Source organism: Cyprinodon variegatus, unplaced genomic scaffold (assembly GCF_000732505.1).
Source record: "Cyprinodon variegatus isolate N-32 unplaced genomic scaffold, C_variegatus-1.0 Scaffold458, whole genome shotgun sequence".
NCBI lineage: Eukaryota > Metazoa > Chordata > Actinopteri > Cyprinodontiformes > Cyprinodontidae > Cyprinodon > Cyprinodon variegatus.
Window position 1 is genome coordinate 551,719 of NW_015150911.1, and position 21,064 is coordinate 572,782.

General features: G+C 39.2%; 1 protein-coding gene across 1 annotated transcript in view; it reads right to left on the minus strand.

Moving 5' to 3' along the window:
* Window positions 1-21,064, minus strand: part of wdpcp (WD repeat containing planar cell polarity effector) — a 125,236-nt gene that overhangs the window by 44,965 nt on the left and 59,207 nt on the right. Inside the window, exons 8-9 of the mRNA XM_015389425.1 lie at window positions 11,214-11,350; window positions 5,550-5,741 (exon numbers count right to left, since the gene is read on the minus strand). Coding sequence (XP_015244911.1) covers window positions 5,550-5,741; window positions 11,214-11,350 — 329 coding nt within the window. The remainder of the gene's footprint in view (window positions 1-5,549; window positions 5,742-11,213; window positions 11,351-21,064) is intronic.

The window sequence follows — 21,064 nt, forward strand, 5'->3', positions numbered from 1 at the left end:
CGCAGCCCCACGAAGAGACTTTAATGTTCTTGAGGCGACGGGGAAAGGAGGAGGAGGAGGACGGTGGGGAATGTCGGGGGAAGACACAGAGGACTTAAACTTGGTGAAGGAGTGTGATAAATGGAGAGCGCCTTCCCCAAAAACAAGAAGCAGCAAACAACATCTGCTCTGATTTGTTTTCTTTTTTATATTCATGTGCCACCTTCCCTCCTACACCTCGCCTCATTCTCTCCTGCATGAATTTATTCTCCCTGCCGCCAGTTGTTAATGCTCATCTCTCCTCCCTTTGCACACATTTCCTTCCCTCTCACTGCTGTGGTGAATTTTTTGCATCCGCTTAGAGAAGCAGTAGAGTTGAGCTGGGTTTGGTAATGTAGGATCTTTCATCTGGTTTCGGCATGAGGCCCAATCCTGAAATGATCCTTCATCACGGGTATGGTTTAGCCAGAGGCCGTGGATATGTGTGAGTGGAAACCAGCGTACACGTAGGCGTCCTCCTTCATGCTGCACCACAGATTACCTCTCCTTTTTATTTCACATGGTGATGCATGGAGCTGCAACAGAGGTACCACCCTTGAGGTGGCTAACACACCGTCCCCAATCCCATCCATGATGTGAGTCTCAGCTCAAATCGCCAGCTTTTATTTTCTCCTCTGTGTTATAGTCTTTGCCTCCGAGTCTGCAGGAATCGTAACTGGAGTTTTATGGTGGGATGGAAACATTCAATTTGATTTAAGAACTTTCACCGAGGACACTAGTTTTAAGCTCTTCAGTTTTTTTTCTTCATTTCTTTACCTACTGCATGCCTGGTGCTTTTAAACTCCCCCCCATGTATACCATTTGACTTGCATGGATTACTTTAATGCTACACGACGATAAAACCTCATTACCTTAACAGGACATAAAGGCAACTAAAATGTTAAGCAGATTTGATTCCTCACGCAAAAACTTCTCAGAGCACAAAGAAGGCATGAAAATATCAGTCAAGAACACTTTCTCACTTTGTTGATGAAACCTTTAAATGTGTTCAGGTTTTGTCAGGTGACAAAAGAATGTGATAGAACAACACATGGTATGTGAGCTTTAAAGTTTCTACAAACAAAACTATGACAAGAGTTGCATGAATTCGTATTAGGCCTTTCTGATTCATGCTTTGCATCAAAGCTTTCTGCTACAATTACAGTAAAAGTGATGGTGAACATCGTTACAGTATCACCACATAGACGTAAATCACGTTTAGACAGTTTGTGTGTTCCACTGGTATTACCTACATCATTATGTTTCAGTGTTGGATTGTAGGTCCAGTTTTGGTTTTTTACAACACCTAGAGCCTTGCAAGTTGGTCAAATAGTTGAATTTTGATTTGACCTAAAGAAAAGCACCGTCTACTGTACCAGGGCGACAGTGGCGTCGCCCTGGTGTTGTCCTGGTGTCGCCCTTGTCCTTGGGCAAGACACTTCACCTGCATTGTCTAGTGATTGTGGTCAGAGGGCCCGGTGGCGCCAGTATACGGCAGCCCCGCTTCTGTCAGTGAGCCCCAGGGCAGCTGTGGCTACAATGTAGCTTGCCACCATCAGTGTGTGAGTGTGTGTGTGAATGGATGAATGACTGAATGTAGTGTAAAGCGCTTTGGTCAAGTCTCCTGACTTGAAAAAGCACTATATAAGTACATTTACCATTTACCATATTCATGTTGTGTCCACTAGGTAGCACCTTCCAAGACTTAATGTTTTTCTTTCCACAATTACTTTCCTTTTAGCACTCTCCTATAAGACTAGATTTGAGGAATGCAAGACTAAAGGCTGATTTATATTTGAGGTGTCAAGGTCCTCCCTGGAATGTTGCTGAGACAGTCTTTGCAGCATTTTATATTCGGTGTGGTTTTCCAGGCTGTACCGAATTCATACAAGGCAGTGTAGGACACATCCAAGCTTACAACACCACACTACATGTGGAACTAGAGAACACTGCTGTTTCAAGCATTTAGTCAATCCAATTTCATCAAATCAGTGAGGACTCTTATGCAAAGCAAAGTGCATCAGCGGTCGCCATGACAGGTGCTGTCCAAATTAAGGTGGCAGTAAGGGAGGAGATACTGTAGGAAAAGGAAGCAGGGTGCTTCCTTTTGATAGTTCATTTAGCATAATGACCTCCTGGCATTCCTATCTGACAGTTAGGAGCTACACAAATTCCCACAATCCTTTACAAGACTGAACATATAAGCACAGCTAGACTCACACTAACAAAAATGTTTGATTTTTGTATATACTCTGTGTGGTGCATGCTAATATACACACCTTCACAGTGGAGAACATTAGTTCTAACTACATTTATGTCTTTTTTGCAATCCCAATTTGAGGAGCATCATCAATGAGCATTTCCGTCACTTAATGGCTTCCAGATTTGGAACAGCAGTGGGGAATTCATTAGCGTTCTTTCTGTACACCACGCAAAAGATGAAGAAATAAAAGCTTGGCAATCTGTTGCTTGTTTTGATAAGATGTTTATAGATTTTTTATATCTACAAACTCTCACTAGTAAGAGCTGTCGCTCATTCACGTCCATGTTTTACTTTGCTAAACTTTTCATGAAGTTACAAAATTTCAATGGTTAGAGGTTGGAAAATCTGAGTAGGTGTGATGTCACATACATTATAAGAACTAATATATTCAACTGAGCAGCTGCCTATGGCTCAGTGGTATTTGGGACCCTTCAAATCCCATTAAGTTCCTTTTTGGGACTGTGGGGCCAACATTGCATTGTGATGTTCTTTAATATGTCCAACTCCACTGTTTGCTGAACTTCACCCAGCTCCTTTGCTTCCTGTCTTTTATTGCTGGTGTTAGGATAATTATCATTGAGGATGTATGAGTGTATTACACTTTGGTATTGGCTGTCTGATGCATGTTAGAACTGATGTTTTCCACAATAGTTTATCTGGTTAAGACAGCTCCTCTGTCTGGATATACAATTATAATCATTCTGTACGTGGAAAATATTTAGGAATACATTTAGAGCGGTGTCCTTCTGTTAAGAACAAAGTTTAATATTTTGATAAGGCTGGAGCCTCATCTGCTAACATGTATGATGTAATGATGTGACGATATGGCAGACTGGAGATGTATAAAATGTCTCTTTATCTGATAATCAGGGACACTTCCTGAGAGGTGAGCCAGGATGTGAGCAGCTGCCTTCTGTAAAATCTAAGCAACTTCTCTGATCTGAGTAAAATTACAATTTCTATCAGAATCTGTTGCCATGTCTCCTGGTTATTTAATAGATAGAAGTTATGAAATGTTATTCAAAGAGTTTGTCCCAAGTGATCTCTTTTCAGGAATAAGAACCGGAGAGATAGAGCTTCAAGATGCATACACAGAGCCTATCTTTACCACTAGAAATACTGATTAATCCAGGTTAGTCTTTGTCGTTATGGTTACTGAGGTCAGACAAACCTGGATTAATCAGTCTGTCCAGTAATGAAAGATAAGAAAAAGAAAGAAGCTGGTAGAAGTTTGGTGGAGTTGGGCAAAGCCAATTTGATAGAAGAAAAACTGAACCCTGTAGAACAGAGTCAAACCAAGACAAGAGACTTATCCATTCATGTTGGGCCAGTTCAGTTTGGATTACTTTATTTTCCATAACATTAGCATAGTATCTCAGTGGGAGCTGGATTTTTATAACAGGACAGTCCTACAGTAGGACATGTAGTAGTGCATAGCTAAATAAACTTGGCCTTGATAGATTTACAGATGTATCATCTTCTTTCCATTTCCTGGATTTAAAGTAAAACTAATTACACAAGGGTAGACTTTCTTATATTAGATTGCTGCAGTCTAAGGGCCAGTTGTTGGTATTAATTATTGGTGTGTAAATGAAAGGAAGGAATAAAAATACACACCACTGTTTTTAGAGGTTTTTGTTTGAAGGCATCCCAAACTAACTATCTAAGACTTTTCTTGCTTGGTTATAAATCTGCATTTCACACAACATTTTATCACGAAGAAAAGACCTAACAATGAAAGGATTATGTATTCTCCAGGTTGTAATTTGTATGACAGTAGCATCCATCAAATTAGATTTTCAAATAAAAATCACTGGGGATAAAGGGATTTTTTTTTTTTATTCAGTTTTTTTTTTCACAGTTTGAAACTTGAAAATTACATATTTACATAATTAACATAATTTCTTTTTTTTTTTTATTAATTTTAATTGTTGATTTTTAGGGGCTGAATGATGGCACAGTTTGTGGCACTTTGGCTGATTCCCAGCCTGGGGTCTTTCTGAATTCAGTTTGCACTTTCTCCCAGTGCATGCTTAGCTCTCTGTGGTTACTACAACTGTCTTTTTTTACGGTCCATAAACATGACTGTTAGGTCAATTGATGTCTCTAAATTGCTCTTAAGTGTGAGTGTGTGCTTGGATGTTGCAATGGACCAGTTCATTTGTTTGTAATTAAATAATTTTAAACAATTTATAATTCTTTTGTATCTGTTAAAACATTTTTTAGCACTTCCACTTATCATATACTGCCAGGTTTAAAAGAAAACAATACAAAAGTAACCAAACCAGACAATTAAACTATTTCCCTGATGGGAAATTTTATTGAGCAAAATGAAAATAAAAGATGGAAGGATGCAACTTAACCTTGACAGACCTAATGCAGAAAAAGAGTTAATTAATTAATCTATTCATAACAAATCCCTTTAATGAGGGTCTTCTGCTTTTGAAGACAGCACCTTACCTTCAAAGTTTCCTTCAGAACTACGAAGTGATCAGATAATTGATAGAAAGTGAACACAGTGAACAATGAAGGAGTTTTTGCCGCGAGCTACAATGTGGATGTGAATTAGTCTCATCATGTGAGTCAAGTTTAATAATATGTTCAAGAGCAGGAGTGAACAAAAGTCACATGTTGGTGTAGTAGTATAGCGTGCATTAAATGCTTTCAACACTCATACATATAAACAACTGTAAACCACCTGTGGAGCTGGTTGACAGTTGCCCTTAGTATCTCTGCTTCTGTCTCCTTGAACCCCAGTCAGCCTCGGCAAATAGCCGCTCACACTGAGCCTGGTTCTGCTGGAGGTTCCTTCCAGTTAAAAGGGAGTTTTTCCTCTCCACTGTCGCTACAAGCATGCTTAGTGTGATTGCCTTCGAGTCAATGAGTCGAAGCAATCAACTGGTTTTCCTTAGATAGAAAACTTTGAATCAGTTTGACTGGATGATCTGGTGAACTGTAAAGTGCCTTGAGATGAAATGGGTTGTGAATTGGCACTATAGAAATAAACTGAATTTAATTTAATTGGATATATAGCAAAAGGGATAATAAAATAAGCTTTAATTGAAAACTTTGCAAACAAACTTTCATATCAGGGGAGTGTTGGCCTAGTGGTTAGAGCAGAGCGCTTGTGCTCTGAAAAGGTTGCAAGTACCCGGTTTGATCCCCACAGCATAGATAGATGTATTCGTAGAAGCACAAAAAATGCTGCAAAAACAGAGAATAAAAATGTTTTACAGGCTGCATCCATGGTGCGTGTGAATGGTGATACCTTGAGTCCTTCAGTAGGCGAGCAGCTTATCAAGAAGAGGTTGTTTCTGTGTGTGTCTGTGGGGCTCCAGGGCCATAGCCCCTCACTAAGTTCGTCCAGTTTCCACCAGCAGAGTGCCATGTCCTGCAGACGGCTGAGAGCGACGTGTCTGTGAAGCCTTCGACTTGGCCCGCCCACCTCTGCACACATCACCTGAAAACAGAAACCGACAGATGCAAAAACCTCACTGACTGCACTGAGAAAAGGGGTCAAGAAGCCTGCAGAATAAAACAAATCTTGAGGGGAAGTCATTAGTGATTAATCCATTTTTCTTCACGTTCCTGGTCTGCTGTTTCATCACCTCGGGGCTCTGACGCCTCCTCAGCCCCAGATGTACCTCTTGTCCTTCCCCCATTCTGTTTCTGTTGATGTCTAAGGTTGTGTTTTATCTTCCATTATTAATGTCTGCGAGGGCTTGTTGTTTTAGCCATGTGCATATTTTTTAGGAAGGTCCGCCACGCTCTATGGGCCACAACAAAGAGACGCACAGTAATGAGCTCTCGTGGCGCTTGCAGGGGGGAGGTAGGAGCAGACTCACAGAGACACACATAAGTTTGAGCATGTATGTTTAGAAACATGCAAATAGAAATATAAGCAGAAGCGTGTTTAGTAAATGCTTTTCTAGATGCACACATCGTTATTGCATGATTGCAAAGATTTACACTTTCACCCAGTTTTTGAGCAGAGGTAAGATGAAAGAGAGAGGAAGTAGTAAGACATATAAGACATATTATATAAGATGTATAGAACACATTCTGCCTGATCTAAAATGAAAAAAAAAAAACATATCAAGAGATATAAAAAATATTCTTCCTTGGCATGTTTTCTTAAAACTTTTACTATTACAACTTTTATTATATTAGCTGGAGCAAATTTTATATGTGTGGTAGAGAACTTAATCCTGCTTGAACCGCCACCCTACAGTATGTTGTCGAGGGTTTACATGCCCCTGGAAGGTTCTCCCAAGGCAAACAGGCTTTACGTGATGGGTCAGACAAATGGCAGCTGAAAAAGCCCTTATGATGACCAAGAAATTATGGCAAGCAATGTTGCCTGGTACAGCAGAGCTGGGGTTCGTCAGCAGTGCCTGATGGTCATGTTCTAATTTACGGGCCCGAACCGGGCCAAGAGCAAATGAGTTATGGGAGGCCTTGTGGGTCCACCACATGCAGGGGGAGTCATTATGAACCAGAGGAAAGAAGACTGGGCATCAGGCAGAGGAAGTAGCCTAAGCAACCTTTTTGACAATCCATTGACAAGGGCTGCAAGCACTCCGCTAGAGATAAGGTGAGGAGCATTTGGGAGAGGCTCAGAATGGAGTCTTCTCCTCCACATCGATAGAAGTCAGCTGAGTTGCTCAGTCGATAAGTACAGGATTATTGCAATGATATATAAAGTGCAGTCTTATTGGCTAAAGCTTTTACACAGTTTGTTTGTTTGATTTGTGCATCTAGCATTACCAAAAAATAACCTTTTATTTGTGTGAGACCTAAAATATGGAAAGCCTTACCGGTAATGCTAAATTTATTTAAAGGCTGCTGACCAATTTTTTTATGTAAAAGAGAGGCTGAAGGCTCAGAAAAATGAAGCAGCAACTTGCAGGGTTTTTTCAGCCTTCCTGTTAGTTGATCAAAGGCTTGCTCTCTAGCAGCCTTAAAAATGTTGGACATGTCACCGAAAATACAGTTTCATGTTAATTTGCTTCTTTTTCTTTCCTCCAAATTGATTTCAAACACCTCCCTGATTGCCTGATATGTCTTCTCTTGGTAAGTGTGTTCATTTAGGTTCAATAATACTTTAACAATCGCAGAGAAATTCAGGGAAATGCAGCCCAACTATAAGACAAAAAACTAAGAAACACAAAAACACTGATGTCATACATACTCTGTAGAATTAGTTAGTTCAATCTCGAACACTATGCTCTGTCTACTTTTTCCTCATAGTAGCTTCATCTGGTCTGTTCCTGTTCGGCTGTGACTCCATCAGAAATATGAGTGAAGAGAAAATATCAGCTGAGCTACTGCCATCAACACCTTTGTTTATAGATGTTCAAGCTCTGCCTATTTTTCAGTGTAGTTCTGTTTCTCTGACTGTGGCTGGCTGGATGTGTTCTCTTCATCCTCTGAGATGGGAGTTGGCTCCGAGCTCGTCTTCCTGGCTGTGTGTATACTGTGGAGCTGGTTTACAGTTGCCTTTTGTGTCTCTGCTTCTTTCTCCATTTCTGCTTCTGCCTCCTTGAACCCCAGTCGGCCTCGGCAGACGGCCGCTCACACTGAAGCTGGTTCTGCTGGAGGTTTCTTCCTGTTTGAAGGTAGATTTTCCTCTCCACTGTCGCTACAAGTATGCTTAGTGTGAGGGATTGCTTTTAAGTCAATAAGTCGATGCAATCAGAGGGTTTTCCTTAGATAGAAAACTTTGAATCAATTTGACTTTGCCTTACTGCCATGAAAGGCCCTACCCTTACAATTAGAAAAAAAAAAAATAATTGGATCACGCTGGGTAAGGGGAGGGAAAACATATATTTAACACTCTATTCTTAGCAGGATGCAGTTTGAGATAGTAAAAAGCTTCAGCACAGAAACATCACAGAATCCTGCAGGAGGAATGGTGGAGGAGTATGTCTGCACTGAAGAGTGGCAACACAAACTGCTGGCATCCTCACTGGTGGATAATGATTGTGTTTCTGACCAGATGTTTTGGTACATCTCTAGGAATAATGAAGAGTTTCCATGACAAAGAGGGAGGAGATCATATTTGAAGAGAAGTTTGGAGATTGCAGTAAGAAAAATAAAGTATTGAAAAATGGAAAGAAAAGAGAGGAACGGAATTTAATTTGGAAGATGTATGGGAGATTTTTTTTCTTCCAAAACAAATGTTTCTTTTAATATTAAAATAGCCCCGAAAACTCGCTCTATCAGGAGGATGAATATGGCAATATCTCTTTACAAATGAATGTATCAACATAGAAAATGATTTAAAAGCCTAAAAACCTGCAGGAACTCTGTGTTGTATGAGTAGAGAAGATTTGAGATGCACTGGTCCGTGTCTGCCCTCCTTGCTCCCTGAGGGGGCAGAATTTTCCTTGGACATAAAATATGCCTGTGAATGATAGAAGTACATGTGATGATAAAGGGAACAAAGAGTTTCCCCCAAACAGCTGAACTGGAGATCACTGACAGATTAGAAATGAAAAAGAAGAAGAAAAAAAAACCTTAAAAATCACTGGTCTAATAACACACTCTATCTCTACCCCCCGTATGCCCCCTCCAACCCTACCCATCTCCTTGCTCTTCAATTTTTTCTTTTTTTTTCTGCTGGCGTTTGCTGGTCAGCAATAATCAAAAACCACTTTCTGTGGGCCGGATTAGTTTAGCCCCCCTCCCTCCTAAAAGCACCCCCCAACTCTCCCTTTTCCAGCTTAGCCCACTGGACCAGGGCAATGTGTCCGTGTTTGTGCATGTGTGTGTGTGTATTTGTGTGCTGACGTGTGTATGTTGCAGGTTACATGCATGAACGTGCATGTACACTGACACTGGTGCACAGGGTGTGCAGAAATGAGTGGTGCAGGTGATGAAGGTGGTGCCTTATCAGGACTCCGCTTCTGGAAACAGACGCTCGGCGGGAACGATTGCATTGACGCACACACACCATCATGAATGTACGCACACACACACACATGCACACCTTGGAAAAAAAAAGGGCCTGGCAGTAATGTGATAATGCCTGGTTTAGCTGTGAGGAGCTACAGAGGAAGGAGGCTGTTATTAGGGAAGAAGGGGACTGCTCCTGATCAGATCTATTACCAGCATCCATTAAAACATTTCCAGACCAGAAGGAAATACAAAGGAACATTTAGGACATGTCAACGTAAACATTATATTACATCTGGTCTCAAAATGATTGTTCTACCAACCTGTTTACAGGGAGCCCACTTACTAATCCTACATCCAAACAAACAGCTTCTCCATGGAACAAGTGAGGTTAAATCCAGATGCTACGACTGGAGGTGACCAGCTCCATGGGCTTCCAAAACAGTAACTGATGGTTTTAAAAGGATGGGAAACAACTTAATTTTTACTGCAACAGGCTGCAATCTCCCAATGATCACAGTCAACCTAAACAACATTATCTAAAGAATAAAGATATTTTCTTGGTTATAAGAAACGATCAAAAACTGAATGTTTAAAGGGAATATTTCAGCTTCTGAGACTCACATTAAACAGCGATCACAGTCATTTCCGTTTGGAGAATCAGGTGAAAATCTCACTGAGTTAATCATCACATATTTTCCATTAGGAGCAAATATCTGCAAATATCTCAGGGTGGATGTTCTTGTTTCAAAACACTATGGACGGTTGCTAAAGTCAGCACTTTTATTGGTATTTGCCGAATACCCTCGGTACTACCAAGTACCGACTGATATAAAATCAAACTTGTTTTGGTACCTGAACACATCACTGTGAAACGGAAATGGAAAAGTCGTTGAAGAGGCTGCAACAGTAAACAAAGCAAGGATGGCTAACAGAAAGCTTTTAGGAGGGCCCCATTTCACAAAATGCAGCATATATTACTCACTCTGCCAAATCTGGGAAGAGAAATACAAAGCTAACTGCAGGAATACTTCAAATCTGAAGAAGCATCTGGTTAAAAGCAAGATTAAAAGAGCAGATCCCAAGCTAAAATGCATCATCATCATCATCATCATCATCATCATCATCATCATCATCATCATCATCATCATCATCATCATCATTCTTTTCCCATCAGATGTTGGTGAATAAACCAAATACTTCTGAGAGAAGTTCCACAGGGCAAAAACTAAACAGAAAGCTATATATTTTAAAGGTAAAGAAAATGTCGTACTTATCTGTCCATCTATTCATCGATCCATCATATTGTTTGGAAATAAAGTGTAGAAACTGAGAAAAGCACTGCTATCACTAGTATCAGTATTAATGAGCAAATTTACACACACATCCATCAACTTAGCAGCCACATGTGAATACCTCGGCAGCTTTATCTTTCACTTCAGTGAACACTTGGAATCAAGTATTTTTCACACTGAATCTTAACTTTTCTTCAGTGTTTCCACAGTTTGTTGGGAGCTGTTCAATGGCTTAACCCTGGTAACCACTTCCTTGTTTACACCCTGCACACATTGGCAGTGTAGTACCTCTGTTGTTATTGTAAATATACACAAAGTGCTTTATTAACTATCAAACAAAAAAAAGCATTAAACACCAAGCTAATAAATAATACAGCAGCAAAACATGGTAATCTTTCAGAAACACTTTGTATGAAACTGGCGTATACATTTGAAAATGTCAAATAACGTGAATATAAACCTTTCCATCACTACTATCACTTATGTGACTAGATTTGTTAAACTGGTAATAATAATTTGTCTCTCAAAAGAGGCTGACTTCATGTGTTTATCAATCCAAGAGAAAATGTCCCTGCTGTTGGAAATCCAGTGGGATGAAGAGAAAAGAAAAATAAAAACTGGCCCATGGACACAGAGCGCTTTTCTTTTGTGTCTCATTTCAGTTGTGATGCTTCCTCCTCTTTTGGCCACAAAATTCAACCTGGAAACACACAAACACACATCAGTGCAATCCACTGTACCTTAATCTCAGAAGGTGAGAGTTTGTCTGTTCGCCTGCCAGTCTCCAGGGAATCCTGGCTCTTCCTGTTCAGGAACACTGCAGCGACCTGGCTCTCCTCCAGGAAGGACAGCAGAATCAGCCCGTCGTTCAGCACCGCTGGAAATGACATCACCACACTTAATATTACAACGCTCAACTAAAAAAAGAAGACAGCAGCTGTGACCCTAAAAGAAGCTGCTGTTTAATAAGCATTTAAGAATCATTTTATATATAATGGTTTAAATATTAAGATCCTGAAAATCAATCGAAAATGTTGTTTGTACTAAAACTGTAATGTTTTAATCGCTGCTATGGCTTCACACATCCTGTTTATACATACTCTGTAGAAGTCCTTTTTGAGGACAGCTATTTAGCTTCCAGAGTATGTCTCTGAAAGCTTTCCACATTTAAAGACTGACTGTTTACCAATTCTTCTCTGTAAATTGTCCCAAACTAGGTCAGAAAAAGGATGGTAAGACATTTTGAAGTTGAATCATATAAATCTAGGTCTCGACTTCGGGATATTATAACAAAGAAAAAAGCTTAATTGAAATGATTCCATTGTGCGGTAGCTCTAATTGTTTATCTAGTCTTCTATTTAGAGAACAAATGGTACATATTCGCTCCTCAGCTCTCACCAGCTTTCCTGTCCATGCAGGAGAAAAGCTTCCCCGCAGCTTTACAATAGCCTGGGTGCCATTCCGAACTTAGTCCCGCCCACAACGTTTGAGGTCGGGAAGTTCGGTCTGGCATTGCTCCATAGTAGCGCGAGTATGCTCGCACAATTTCTGGCGGGCCAATCAAATTGTCAGGGCGGGCTTTATACGATGATGGACAGATGATCAACAGTAACGTAATCAACCACGTCAACAAAGCGCTTGGGTGACAACAACAATGGCTGCCGCTAGAGAGTTGAGGTGAGTAGATTCTGCTATTAGGTCTGTTCTAGAAGATATCGACAGCAAATTAATTTTAAAAGAGGAACAGAGAAACGCGATCACAGCTCATCTTCCTATTCTAGGCGTGAAACTGCACGCTTTGATTTTTGTTGACAACAACTATGCGTCGCTTAACGTCACGCACTCCATTGCTCTTATTAGTGCAAATTAGTGCAGAGGCATTTTTTTTCCTGGTTCGTTCGAAACACGCCCCATAATCACAGCTCTATGGAGCAGTATCAGACTCATACTCTGACTAGAATTGAGTAGGACTACGTCAGGCTAGCTTTATAAGGCCACCACCACAAGTTTTTAATGACAGAGGTTATGTAGTATTTGTTGCATACTACATTTGTAGTGTTTTGGAATATAATTTAAGCATTAAGCTGAATTTGATAGTAAATAAAGCCTTCCTGTGTATATTTACCATAACCACAACATGTGACCGGGATTACGTCACTGCGGATGCGTACCACTGGTCGACAAGTGGAACTGATGGAGGCAAGTGAGCACGGAATTCCGGAGTTGAGTGAGAAGATGACTGACAAGAAGATGATTGATTCCAAGAAGAATAAAACTAGAGTTGCACTGGGAAAACAGTCTGACCGTTGGTGCACACTGCAAAGTTGATGAGCACGAGAACACCTCCTTGCTAGAAGTACTACTGCTGTTAGCCCTATCCTCTGAGCCGTAATTTTTTCCAACAGCATTACAAAATGGTTGGACTCATTTAGTAGCTGCGTAGATGGACACCATCTGGCTTACTACTAGTTTCGCAGTACTGGAGGTAGATGTTGCCACGTCTGCTTACATCGGCTAAACCCATCCGGTGCTGCAGTTCTATGTAGCCTCAAAAAGGACGATCTAAAAACTATTGGGACGGACGCCTTGAGTTTATCCTTATTGTGTCACAATCCACTGGATTCTATTGTTTTGTTTTAGGCATGTTGCCAAATAGTTAAGATTTTTGTCTCATCTGAGCAGCAACCAACATCTGCAGGACTTTGGCTTTTTTACGACCGATGGGTTCTTCTTGGTGCTTTACAATGAAGGTCAGGTTTGATCCGGAAAACGTGTTGAAATTATTTTATGGCTGTATAAGCAAACTGATTTAAAGTTGTGCACAACCCTATCCCTGACATGTGTGATGTTTTCCTTGGTCAGTAGAGGTGACAGAAAAAAAATTAACTTCTCAGAATAATAAAAAGAAAATCTATGTAAGCCATGTAATCTTTTACTGCAATATGTTACTTGATGCTGATCTATCACAGAAGATAACATGTTGTAATGTGTGGAAATATTAAACATTTAGTCTTCATACCTTTCTTCCTTTAAACACGCTTGTTTTCTCTTTCCTTTCCAACCTTTTATGAGTTTTTTTTTTTTTTGTATCTTCTTGTCAGTGTAGTAAATGCTGTGAGCTCCCCTCCTCCCTTTTTTTTAATGGTAGAACACACTTGATCCTGTTCAACTCTTTCTGGAGCTGCATGGAAACGCTGATTAGCAATTAAGCCCCCCTCTCCTTCAAATTAATCTGTTTATGAAACCAATTAAATGGAAAGGGGGAGGGGTTTTGTTGGTGGGGGGGTTCTGCTACACATGTCTCTGAGAAATCCTGCTTTGAGTTGAACGAGTGAGGCTGCACCCCGAGATTTAAACATCTAACCGGCGATTAGCGGTGCCGTGTGTATTTATAAACAGGAGGATATTGGCGTGATTGCGCCTGGAATCATCCTGTTGTGTGGAAATTTCAAATTAATATGCTAATTTTCAGAAGAGAAGAGCAAACACGGCTTGAAAAACACATAAAAAACTAGCATCTTAAATCAGGTCAACTGAGTCAGTCGGCTGGATTATGCAGTTAAGAACTGGTTCAAAGCCTAACTGTTACAAAAAAAACAACATGTACAGCCATTGACGAGCCTTAGTTTTTTGAAACAACATTTAATGCAATAGTAAGCGTCTTTGTGATAGATTACAGACGAATCAAGTTAAATGCAGTTTAGTATTGATCTCTGTGGGTGTCTATAAACGGGATTAAGAATAATCTCATTCTTTTCCAAACGGGGTCTGTGGCCCAATCTGCGACCAGGTGGCTGATTTGGAATTAGCGGCCAGGCTTGCATGACCTATCCTAGAACAGCACCCACACACACCCACACATGCAGAACACCCCACCCTCAGCCACATAGACAGAGAGCTACATTTTATGGATTTATACACGGAGGTCTGCAACAATATTTTATGCATGCACATTTACTCACACTAACATGCACAAACGCATTCACAGTCAGATGCAGAAAGCAATCCCGTCACATACACACAGACAAAGCCGCACACGAACACAGAGCCCCCTAAATCCATTTAATGCCATCTCCTCTGCAGCATGTTGACATAAGAGGCCAATGGGCTTAAGCAAAGCACATTTAAACATGGGTAAATGAAACCTGCTATGAAAAATCACTTAAGGATGCTTAATCGTGGAGCATATGCTCAACTTGGCCCAGGCATCGGCCAATGGAAACCTGTAATACTTTGATGGTGTAAAATATTTGTAATCTGCTGCTTTGTATGATGCAATCGTAGCTCGCTGTTCCAGCAGCGTTCAACTGGCCTCCAGGTTGCAAAGTTCAAACCAGAACAGCAAACCTGCTTCCAAATAAAAGAAAATAAAAAATAAGATTTGGTTCCCTTTTGCTTCAATCTTTAAAAACAAATCAGACCTGATGTTTGGTTAAATCCACGCAAATCGGAGGATTTAAATACTCGTTACGCTTTGCACAAAAAGTCAAATCCTGACCTGAAAATGAATAATTGCTGTAAACCGTTGTGGAAATTTCTAAATGATATCAGCCAAAATGATTAGATTCAGATTATAAAGACAAGGCATGGAGCGGAAGAACACCAAACACCTGGACTCTGCACAACCAAGGTCTGCGTGGTTGAAATGATCTTTTTTTTTCAAGTTTATGAAGACTTTTTTGCCCTTTTAAATGTATGATTGGATATTATAAATGTGTGATTCATATATGTCGATATTTGATTCTCACGCTCACATTTGTGGCTTTTTCTTCTATTCGTAAATTTGAGATTCTTTAAAATGTGTGATCTAATCGTAAATTAGTGATTTGTGCTCAAAGACTTGTGAATCATAATCGTAAATTTGTGATTATGACTTACATATTTGTGATTTGAATCCTACTCACTGATTTATTTGTACTTAAAGATTTGTGATTTGTTCTCATATATTTGTGTACTACTTGTAAACTGGTGATTTGTACTTTTCAATGTTGCAACTTTGTGAATTCTAATTGTAACTGCTAGTCTTGTATTCCTACAAATGAAACATCTGATCTCATGCAAGCACACAAGATCCACATATGCGCAGAAAAAGATTCACCAAAGTATTTGTGGTCCATAAACAATTCTAAATTAAATTTCAAAGTACCAGTAGTCTTTAAACTTCACTGCATTTGTATGTGGATTTTTGAGGGCAGTATAAAAATCTGTGCAGTGAAATTTAAAGACTACTGGTACTTTGAAATTTGAAACATCTTCAAGTAAAGAACATTCAAAATGACTGCTATGATGTTCAGGTCTGGCTAGCCAAGTTTTCCCACTTTGATTGGACAGTGCAGATACAACGATAAGTGTCCAAATACCCTATTTTCAAGATTTCGAGATGGGAAATTCCACGCTGAACAATCAGAAAGAGATAGCAAAGTTTTGTCTTGTCATAAAAACATAAGCATGAGACTAAAGTTTGCCAGGAGAACATGGGCAAGTTGTTGGTGGGACAAAACGTACCCTATAACCCGTGCTTTAAAACTTTGCAACATATTGAATTTCCTTACTTAATTTAGTAAATAATATTATGAACAAAACAACAGCTGTTTATAATTATTAGTCCAACATTTTTAGAATGTTACAAAGCGCCATATGAACCCTAAACTTTGGGATTGATGAGAATGAAGTTGGTATAAGTGGCCATAGTTTTGTCAAAATTAAAGGACTGGTAGATGGCTGCCAGAAATATAAATATATCGTATAATTTTTGCTTAATCTCTTCTGCTTTTAGCACTGTAAATACTGCCATTTTTCTGTGGCATCTTTTTGCACCTACAGGTTCGCCCATCACATATTATACAGAGCAGAAAACAACAAGTCCTTTTTAAAGCCACTCAAAGTTGTGTTTTATTTTCTGCTTTTGCATTATGTCAATTTAGATACGCAGATGACATAATGCTGTTATTCCTTTTTTCCATTGATATTTATCTGTTCAGGTTGGGTCAGCTCACTTCCAATTGATTCAGTTTCCATTAAAATTGAGTAATATCTCAATGGAGGACAGATCTAGAACAGCAATGCCACTTTACAGTCCAACCTTAATGCGGTTTGTTGGAGACAAACAGCAGCCTGCTCTGTTTATCGCTGTTGTTTGACTCAGAGTAAAACAGCAGAGCCAAGATGAGCTGTTGAAAGTTCCAGGAAGTGATCTGGAAACAAAGCCACATTATCAAATAAAAGTAAAAGGAGCTACAGCATGTGACAATAAGCTAATGCTAACTACTGGTAGCTTGCTATGATAGTGCTCATATGCATTAGAAGCCCAGAGTTAAAATAGTGTCATCCTAATGACTGAAGATATTAGTTCAGACGAGTGACACCGGCCACCTAATCAATCAGTGATCGGCATCTGACGTCACATTTTCTGCACAACTTTCAATGGTTGGAACCATATAATGTTAATAAAACCATAGTGAATCTCTGAGGTTGTAGTAGTGGAAAAGTGGCATTAGTTCACATCATGCTCTGCCCTGGGACCAATCTTTTTTTTTTTTAGACATTTCCTTGGAATCGATTGTGTCAAACACTAGAGAGTTGTGCTGCTCTGAAAGACAAAAAAAGTTCAGGTCATCTGTACTTCAGCCACTCAGCATCCAGAGCCAGCAGATGGAGCAGGTGGAGCTTTTAAGTTTCCTGGGGCCATAAAATGATGTCAGCTGTAGAAATTTGATTCCCAATCTCACATTTGTGGCTTTTTCTTCAATTCGTAAATTTGAGATTCTTTAAAATTTGTGATCTAATTGTAAATTTGTGATTTGTACTCATAGACTTGTGAATCATAATTGCAAATTTGTGACTCACATATTTGTGATTTGAATTCTAACTTACTTTAATTTATACTCACTGATTTATTTGTACTCAAAGATTTATGATTTGCTCTCATATATTTGTATACTACTTGTAAACAGGTGATTTGTACTTATAACTTGTACTCAGGCCGCACTGCTCCTCATCGCTGTAGATCACTGCCCTCTGACCTATTAAATATCACCTAACTTGCTTTTAGAACAGGTTAGAAAAAACATTTGGTTGTATTAGCATACTGTTCTGCTTTCACTCAGGTTAACCATGAATCTAATTGCGACTGTATTGTATTGTCTGCCTAAATGTTTGATTTTATTGTAAAACTGTATAATTTATTAATTTCATTTTTCTGTTGATTTTAAGATGTACAGTATCTTCCTTGTCCTGAAAGTTATTTTTAAACCACAATGTTTTATCAATATTTTTTCCTTATCTTAAAGAGCACGCAGAGTCAATTCAATGACAGAAAACGTCTACATCTGCATGTAAATAGTGATCTTTTAATACTAGGGAGGACATTTTACAGTGGTTTATAAATCCCTTACTTACATTTTATCCCAGTGCAACTTTTCTCCCTAAGAGCCAAAAAGTCAAATGGTACTAGAGCACAAAGCATTCCAGCAAAACCATCAGTTTGCCCCAAACTTCCCTCTCTCAGATGAAAAACCAGAGTGTGATCAGGAGAACCATCCTGAGCACAGATCCTTCTCAGCTCCTCCATCTCCTATTCCAGCTGCTTCTATCAGCAGCTTTACCGGTAATTTATTCTGAGCCAAAAATATTTCTTTCCATTTATTCTAAAATAAATATTGGGAATGTCTACCTTAAACCTTAAAAAGAACTTCACTTTTACACATGTTTAACCATCATTTTTAACAGTCAACTTTAATTTGTTTTAAAGTGTTTTTCATGTAGGTGTTACAGAGTTTATTGTTCTTTAATGTTGTTATTGGAGCGATGTCAAGGGAATATTTCAGTCGCAGAAACCAGATCTTTTGCATATGAAAGTAAATGTAAATTTTACCAGCATGTTTTTACATAGAGCATCTGTGGCAGGAGCAATGGATAATGTTGCCTTCCAGCCTTAAAGATGGATGTCACCACCACCAAAGACAAATGATCAAAATAACAGAGAAACAAGCAAAAATTTGGTCAACAATTAGGTAGCTATTGTAAAAAAAAAAAAAAAAATCCATTGATCATTAAGAATATAACCAATTTTCAGACATTTAAAAAAAAAAAAAAGCTAAATAAACAGGTTATATCAAAAATATTTTAAAAATCTTGCTAGAAACAAACTTTTGAGTTAAGAATGTATAAAACTGAAGGAAGTACAAACAAGTTTGGCCTCAACAACCATTGAAATCTTTCAGTGGATGACTTTATAAACCTTTTTTTACGTGGGATACCACAAAAATCCAGAGATGACACCTGGATTGATACTGTAAACTGTCCCAGTAATCATAAATGTGTTGTGATCTGCTCTGACCCTCTGCTCTTAATTGTCTCAGCCTAATTTAACAAGTGGCAGATGTGAGACCCCCAATCCGACTACAACCCCCCCATTACACACGCACACAAAATCCCCGGAACCCACCCTCTCACAACCATTACTCTAATAATTAGTGCCCTCTGAGGCTTTGAATGAAGCACAGCGGGAGGTGAGTGTGTACCTGAGTGTGTGTTAGCAAGCCTGGCTATGAGCATGTGAGTTCAAGTCTCTTTCCTTTTTTCTTTTTTTTTTTAACGTGTGTTAATGTAAGTGGACGTACAGTGTGTGTTTGTTGCTCTTTGCTGGAGGAAAAATAAAAGGGGTGTGTGTATGTAATTACATGCGTGCGTATGTGTGCGCTGTGGGGGCTTTATCAAGTGTCTCGAGACCTCGGGCGGAAGTGGGGAGGGTGGTGTTATGAACAAATAATTGATACAGAAAGAAAGAAATAATTAGCAGATTTGGGCCGCTGTCCACGGCCTCTTGTTCTCTCCTTGCAGGTCTGCAGAGCGAGGGAGCCCAGAGTGGGGATGGGGGGGGTGGACGGTGCTCCCTGGAGGAACGCGCAATGGAAGAAAAACACTGATGGATGCTCTTAAGGGAAGGCCCCTGGACACACGCAGCACAAAAGGATTTGCCCGCAATTAGCTAGCAGAGTCGCCTGGCTCACCTGTGGCACCTGTTATGGTGTGAGTCGCCGCTTGTGTGAAAGAGTGATTGCGTGACAGAGAGTGGGGAAGTGTGTGGTGGACGTGAAAGTGCATGCAGGGAGCACAGGTGTGGGCAAACAGTCTCTAACAGCAAGCTGAGAGAAACCGAGTGGATGATGATGATGACGATGCTTTGTAAAATACAAAACTGTTAATAAAAGACATCCAGAAAAAAACATTTAGACAGTTTGAGTGATATAAAACATAATTTTATGAGTAAATAATATAAGTACTTTTATTGCAACACTAATTAGCTTTAGTTAGTCTTTGTTTTCTTTAAAAAAATGCGTTTACTCTATTTTTTATTACTCTATTTTAGTACACCTTAATATTAGCTCCATGCTGCGTGTCAGAACTAATGTTTTCCACAATAGTTTATCTAATTAAAACAGTTCCTCTGTCCGGATTTACAGTTATAATCTTCATTTTGTACATGGCAAAGATTTGGAAATAGAATGAGAGCGGTTTCCTTTATCTTATATATTTTGATTGTTAGGTTTTATTATTTATACATCATGTGCATTGTTATTTTGTTAGTCAGATTAGACAGAGCAGAAGGCCTTCCTTCACATTGTGGATGTCACGGTGTGTACGGAGGTCATCTAATCAGGACAGCCTTCCTTACAAGGGGACAAATCCTTCTCACTTTAACATGATAATGCAGGAGCAATGATGTATCCTCATCTGCTAAGGTGTATGATGTAATGATGTGATGATGTGTCAGATTGGAGATGTATTAAATGCCTCTTTAACTGATAATCAGGGCCACTTCCTGAGAGGTGAGCCCAGAGTTGAGCTGCTGTCTTCTGTAAACTCTAAGCAATTTCTCTGATCTGAGTAAGATTACAATTTCTATCAGAATCTGTTATCATGTCTACTGGTTATTTAATACATATAAGTTATGAAGCGTTATTTAAAGAGTTTGTCCCGATTGATCTCTTTTCAGGAAAAAGAACCAGAGAGATAGAGCTTCAAGGTGTAGACACACAGAGCCTACTGTATCTTTAACAATTATTAAACAGTTATTATACAGTTCATAGCTGCTATAAATCTATATTGAACAATTGCAGTTATCTTTTTATCAGACAAAATACAAAGACTTTGTGACATATTGCATTTCCTCCTGTAATGCTGTAAAAAAAAAAAAAAAAGTGCGATAAAAATAACAGCTGTTTATAATTTCAATTAAAGAGATCATTTTAAAAATCATTTTTGGGACATATCGTGATTTTCGGCTGCCCGATATAATATCGAATTTTCAGTTCCTGGTACCGATTTTACCAAAAACTATGAGGGAAAAATGCACTATGAAAGATGGTGCTGTGGAGCCCTTTAGCTGTGCGGCTCAGCACCATATCTGTAGTTGAGGTCGTCACAGTGGAAGACGTAGACTGACTACAACCCCAAACAACATGAATGCCAAAAAAAACTAAATGATCAATATCTTCTGATGAACATAAACAACACTTGTTTTTTCATCTAAACATGTAATTGTGATTGTTGGGAAAAATAACATAATATTTAGTGATATTGCAATATC